The following is a 6,994-nucleotide window of genomic DNA, read 5'->3' as shown; positions in this document are numbered from 1 at the left end:
TTCTCACACACGCTTCCTTTACCTATTGGCGAGGATTGCTTCTGTGGTACTCCAGAAAACTTGGTATAATTCAATTCTCACACACGCTTCCTTTACCTGTTGGCGAGGATTGGTTCTGTGGTATTCCAGAAACTTGGTATAATTCACTTCTCACACACGCTTTCTTTACCTATTGGCGAGGATTGCTTCTGTGGTACTCCAGAAACTTGGTATAATTCACTTCTCACACAAGGTTTCTTTACCTATTGGCGAGGATTGGTTCTGTGGTACTCCAGAAACTTGGTATAATTCAGTTCTCACACACGCTTCCTTTACCTATTGACGAGGATTGGTTCTGTGGTACTCGAAACCCGGATTCTAGCGTTGTAAGTCTGCAGACATACCGCTGCATATATATATATTACTCCTTAATCTAATTTAGCAACATTTGGTAGAAAGCAAATAAATGCCTACAGCGGATATTTGATGACGAATTATGTATATATAAAACCAATAATACCCGAGAAAATTTGGTCAACTTATTGACTTATGATGATAACAAAAGCAAGTTTTGGCTATATTTACCTAAGCTATGTTGCATATCTGTTCTACTCTGTACGTTGCGCTACAGGAGTGAAATGAATAATGAATTAACTGGTTGTTGACAACGGTCTACAAACAGAAGCACGGTCTGCACGCAATCATTGTGTGATCAGGAACTTGTAAATGTTGAAGTTTAGTTTATTAATACGGGCATAACTTTAGGAACCAACAAGAAAAGGTAAACAAGTTGTTGAAGACAACAAACATTAACAAACATTTTAAAACGAATTAAAGACCAACAAGAAAGACCTGGCCAACTAGGAAACAACACTGTTGAAAAGTCATCCCGAAATTTTCTTTGGTATACGATAAAGTTCTCGGTGTCGTGTTTAACTTTGGTATACGATAAAGTTCTCGGTGTTGTGTTTAACTTTGGTATACGACAAAGTTATCGGTGTTGTGTTTAACTTTGGTATACGTCGTATACCAAAGTTAAACACAACACCGATAACTTTGTCTCGTATACCAAAGTTAAACACAACACCGAGAACTTTATAGTATACCAAAGTTAAACACAACACCGAGAACTTTGTCGTATACCAAAGTTAAACACAACACCGATAACTTTGCCTCTAGCATCCAGATGTCAGGTACCTCTTGCATCCAGATGTCAGGTGCCTCTTGCATCCAGATGTTAGGTGCCTCTTGCATCCAGATGTCAGGTGCCTCTTGCATCCAGATGCGAGTTGTTAATATATAACAAATGCATCCACCATCCGAGTAAATTTCTCACACGATTTAACAAAGTTAAACACAACATCGAGAACTTTGTCGTATACCAAAGTTAAACACAACACCGAGAACTTTAACCTGACATCAAGTTCAACATTCTTGCTGGTCTTCAAGTTTATTTATATACATTATAAAAAGAACCAATTATTAATCTGATGTACAAATGTTACATTTTTTTCACGTAGTTTGATTTAGATATTAACAGTCCCCCCTCCCCCAGTGGCACAGCGGTATGTCTGCTGCCTTACAAAACTAGTAACCGGATTTCGATACCCGTGATGGGCAAAGCACAGATAACCCATTGTAAAGCTTTGTGCTTAATTCCAAACAAACAAGATATTAACAACATTTCGTAGTCAAAACAAAGTCCGATCTTCTTCCTCGCATAATACGCGCGATATAATCAAATTCTGCCAAACCTTTTTTTTTCTTAATCTTTTCAACTTTAATTCTGTAAACATAAATTATTTTATACTTTTTAGAATATCGTTTGAAATGCTAGCTGCCTCCAGTTCATGTAAAGTCAGAAAGTACAAGAATCACCCAAACGATTTCTGCTCCATTTGTTGAAAATATGTTACAGTATCACTAAGTAAAAAAAAACACCACACACACACACACAAGGTAAATGTAGCTTACTATCACTAATTTGGGGGTAAAATTGGCGACCAAGAAAAATAATGGGCTCCACATGTGTGTTGTACAGTTTCTACATCTGGCTTGACACAGTGGCTGAATAAGAAGAGAGCAAGCATACCATTTGAAGTTCCCGTGATATGGCGTGAGCCAAAATATCATCTAACTGACTAATGTTTCTGGATATTCAGGCAAAACTAAACACTACTTTAAATATCCAGATATTGAATCTGCAATAAAACCAGTACGTCATGGGGGAGGTCTTCCAGTGCCACATCCACCAGCGAATTGGGAAACAGAAGAATTATCCTGCGAAGAAGACAATGAATCATCTTCACACTCTTCATCTAGTAATCGCCTCCGCCAACAAAGATGACGGAGGTTATGTTTTTACCCTATGTGTGTTTGTCATCAAGATTTCTCGAAAACGGCTGAATGGATTTGGACGAAAGTTGGTATACATTTGGACTATGACCCAAGTTGGAAGTGATTAGTTTTTGAAGGGTCAAGGTCACAGCAACATGGGGGACCGATTTTTCACACTATTTTTGCTCTATAACTCAGTTAAAAATGCTCGGATTGTGATGAAACTTGGTGGACACGTTGTCCTGCCAAAAATGGTCCGTGTCCGTTAATAAAGACGGACATACGAACACATTTTCGTTTTTATTTTTTTTTGAGAGCAGAATACAATCAACTTTGCAATGAGGAAGTTAGCGCTCTTCTGAGTGCCCCCCCCCCCAAGTTATATTCCTGTGGCACCTCAACATAAACTGCCTCATCTGATCATGCATGAAGAGCTAAACAGATAGCCCATTGTGTAGCTTTGTGCTTAATTACAAACAAACATAAACCCAGTAATATCTCGCGCGGTTCGGCCAGCTTAGGAGATTTAGATTAGCCCTAAATACGTTAAGCTAACAATGCAAAACAGTCTCTGTAATAAAAGAAAAACATTATGATAAAAAATTTAAAGTAATAAAATTAATCAGTATTAAATCAATACTATAATTCAAAGTAACCATTCGTTAACAGCAGCCACTAACTAATATTCTGAAACCATAATTAACATTTTATGATAATAACAAAATAGCATTTTGTCTTAAAAGTGAGATATAAACAATAGCAAAGTCAAACCACCTAAACAACAACTATTTCACATAGCTAGGTGGTTAGGGCGCTCTATTCGCAACCTGTGGTTCGAATCCCCGTCTCACCCTTTCAGCCGTGAGGGCGTTATTATGTGACGATCAATCCCACTATTCGTTGGTTAAAGAGTAGCCCAAGAGTTGGCGTTGTGATGACTAGCTGCCTTCCCTCTAGTATTACACTGCTAAACTAGGGACGGATAGCGCAACAGATGTCAGAAACGTCCTTGCACACTAATGGTAATCTATTCCTATGCCTCGTCAACTTAAACCTATTGATTGATGCCTTGCGAATAAAAGGCATATTTTACAAGAACAACCTCTTGTACATCAACGGAACAGTAATGAAACATTCCAGAACTTGTAAGTACGTTACACACTCGCCTGGGATTAATCAAGAATAAAACTTGATTTATAGAGACCAGTCAGGACCTTCTGATGCTGCTGGTCAGTTAATTAAATATATATTGTTCCGTTTTCCAAGTTATTCCGTTGCGGATGACTAAATCTCTAGTAGCGCTCTCACTTTCTAACTGGTTATTCAAAGACTTAATTTTTTTTTTACTTACTTGTCACTTTATCATTAAATTCTTATTAGTTTATTTAAAATCTTCTCTACGTTACATACACTCACAACTATGTTTGTTTTATTGTTGTTATGATTTTTCTGGTTTTCTCAATAATATTAAGCCTAAGTGTTTTAACTTTAATCGCCCTGGTTACCCAATAATATCTGAAACTAGGCCTAATAGTCCTATTTTACTCAACAATACCGGAAACTAAGCCTAACTGTCTTAGCTTTAATCATCTTGCTTTTCTCAATAAAAACTGAAACTAGGCCTAATAGGCCTAGATTTAGTAGTTCTGTTTTTCTCGATAATACCATAAGCTAGGCCAAATAATCCTAGCTTTAATGGTCGGAAGAAATCTAGAAAATGCACAAAGATGAAAGAGAATATGTGGACTACTCTAAACAACGGTATGAAAAGATATAATACACAGATGCCATCTGTTGCATTTTAAAACCTATATTTAACCTACAATTTTTGGAGTAAAATACTTGATTTAATGTTTCTCATTACTTACTTAGCATGATTAGCGAAAACATATTTCGTGACGCTGTTCAAAATTAGGAAGAGAGGCGATGTTTTAAATGGATGATGCATGAGGTAAGTTAGAGTATTCTCCACTTATCTGTACTTCTTAACGTTAAAGAAAAAGCTTGCTAGCATTTTCCAACATCACGTTAAAAACGGCCCAGCATGGTCAGGTGGTTAGGGCGCTCGACTCGCAATCTGCGGTTCGCGGGTTCGAATCCCCGTCCCACCAATCATACTCGCCCTTTCAGCCGTGAGGGGATTATAATGTGACGGTCAATCCCACTATTCGTTGGTAAAAGAATAGCCCAAGAGTTGGCGGTGGGTAGTGATGACCAGCTGCCTTCCCTCTAGTCTTACACTGCTAAATTAGGGACGGCTAGCGCAGATAGCTTTGCGGGAAATTCAAAACAAGCAAACAAACGCACGTTAAAAACGCAATCAAAAGTTAAATAACATCATTTAGTTACTGATAGTTCATGATTATTGCTGTAACATGTCGACACTTTTCTTGTTATAATAATTTGTACTAACTCTTAGACTAAATATTATTCGTATATTAAATTCATCATAGGAAACAAGGTAAAAGAGTCTTCAAATAAATCCCGTTCTCTACGTATTGAATCCACTCTTAAACCGGAATACCGACCTTTGGGGTTAACTTCTTGGACCCCTGAGTTTTTACCAAACTCCCTCGTCCTATCTGAAGGCTACCAACCATCACTTTACTGCGGACCCTCAACTTCAACATCCACACTTTTCAGCCTTGGAATCCCAGATCCAAGAGGATTCTTGTCGTCAACTCACGATAAATTCTTCCCACCCTTCCCTGGAAGGTTAACGACATGCTTTGGATTCCCCTTCTATACCTATACGACTCCCTGTTCCACAAAATCTGGGTTTTCTATTAGGTCCCAATCTGACACCATTCCAAAGTCTACAGCACTAGGGGACGTTTTTTCTTGTGTTAAGTGCAGCAAAATGTTCAGCACTCCCCACGGTCTGGAGGTACACGTGCGCCGATCTCACAGCGGCAAGAGACCTTTTGCTTGTGAACTGTGTAATAAAACATTCGGCCACGAAGTAAGCTTGAGCCAGCACCGTGCCCTCCATACCGCAGAGAAGAGTTTCGAGTGCAAGCAGTGCGGGAAGACTTTCAAGAGGTCGTCCACCTTATCCACTCATCTGCTAATCCACTCCGATACCAGACCCTACCCGTGTCAGTACTGTGGTAAACGGTTCCATCAGAAGTCGGACATGAAGAAACACACCTACATCCACACAGGTCAGTAACAGATACATAGATGAGTACCAGTCTCATCAGTTTGAAGTATGAGTATGCAAGTTACCTCTGTTGTTTTTGGTGTGTTTTTTATATTTTTAGAAATAACATTTTTTTATGATTCAGTTAGATAACTCTGATGCTTTATCTCTACAGTAATACTCGTATATCATGGCGTTCTCTTAGGCAGTAAAGCATTGATTTTCTTTCACCAAATGTCCGAGGAAAACTCTTCTTTAACTTATTGGTTTTTTCAAAAAGTACTCTTTTTTTTTTCTTTTTAAACTTGTGTACTTAGTTCTGCGCTATCTTAAGAATGGAATTTTGTATCCGGACCAATACTTTCCAGCTGACCTAGCCCTATCACACACTGCTCTTTGTTTACAAGTGTCTTGAAACGTCTTTAAATAAGCGACATAGTTAAGGATTATTGAAAGTTTAATCTTGCAGTTTTCAGCTTTTGTTTTCTGTGTGACATTAGGACATTGAGAGATAAGGTGTTTTGTTTAAAGTCATTTTATTACAGATGTCTTGAAACGTCTTTAAATAAGTGACATAGTTAAGGATTATTCAAAGTTTAATCTTGTAGTTTTAGCTTTTGTTTTATGTATGACATTAAGACATTTAGAGATAAGGTGTTTTGTTTAAACTCATTTTATTACAGAAGTCTTGAAACGTCTTTAAATAAGTGACATAGTTAAAGATTGTTGAAAGCTTAATCTTGTAGTTTCAGTTTTTGTTTTCTCTCTCTCTCTCTCTCTGTGATATTAGTAGATCAAATCTCTTGTTAACTGTTGTTTTTTGTATCTTACACAGGAGAAAAGCCTCACAAGTGTAGTCTCTGTGGTAAAGCTTTCAGTCAGTCGTCCAACTTGATAACTCACTGCAGAAAGCACACTGGCTACAAACCATTTACTTGCGACATCTGTGGGCGAGCTTTCCAACGAAAGGTGGATCTTCGACGTCACAAGGAAACGCAACATGCTAGAGGTCAGCAGTTGCACCAGTAGGAGGAATCGAATACCACGCTAAGTGTTTGGTTGGAACCAATAAGAACGTACGTTCGCGTAGCGGGTTCCGAGAGCTACTAGTGGAAAAGTTGGAATTGAAAATAGAATTAATAAATCATGTTTCTAAGAGCATAAGAGTACCATCTTATGTACAAGTCGGTATCGGTGATGTTTTCATCAAGCAAGGACTACGGGATCAGTAGAATTTTAAAAGACTGCTATAGATAATTGAATTTTAAATTATCTATAATTTAATTGATACTTGAAGCCGTCGGTTCTTGATGAAACCGTATACTTACAAAATTTAAGAAAATAAAAACAATTGTACTTTTCACAAGTATTTCTTCTTTTACCATTAAAGTCATGATCGGGTACACCTGATGATACCTTTACTGGTGAAAATGTGGTCGTAATACTTCCCTGATGATACCTTTACTGGTGAAAATGTGGTCGTAATACTTCCCTGATGATACCTTTACTGGTGAAAATGTGGTCGTAATACTTCCC

At 37.9% G+C, this 6,994-nt stretch overlaps 1 protein-coding gene across 1 annotated transcript in view; it reads left to right on the top strand.

Annotated features, from left to right (window-relative positions):
* The window catches only part of LOC106468458 (zinc finger protein Gfi-1b-like), a 19,670-nt gene extending 12,981 nt beyond the window's left edge, over positions 1–6,689 (top strand). The window contains exons 2-3 of the mRNA XM_022396794.1: positions 4,770–5,480; positions 6,294–6,689. Coding sequence (XP_022252502.1) covers positions 4,770–5,480; positions 6,294–6,487 — 905 coding nt within the window. The 3' untranslated portion in view covers positions 6,488–6,689. The remainder of the gene's footprint in view (positions 1–4,769; positions 5,481–6,293) is intronic.
* The last annotated feature ends 305 nt before the right edge of the window (positions 6,690–6,994 follow it).

This window comes from Limulus polyphemus, unplaced genomic scaffold (assembly GCF_000517525.1).
Source record: "Limulus polyphemus unplaced genomic scaffold, Limulus_polyphemus-2.1.2 Scaffold3013, whole genome shotgun sequence".
Taxonomy (NCBI): Eukaryota; Metazoa; Arthropoda; class Merostomata; order Xiphosura; family Limulidae; genus Limulus; species Limulus polyphemus.
The sequence above is the reverse complement of the archived record's forward strand: the minus strand, read 5'-3'. Positions and strand labels throughout refer to the sequence as shown.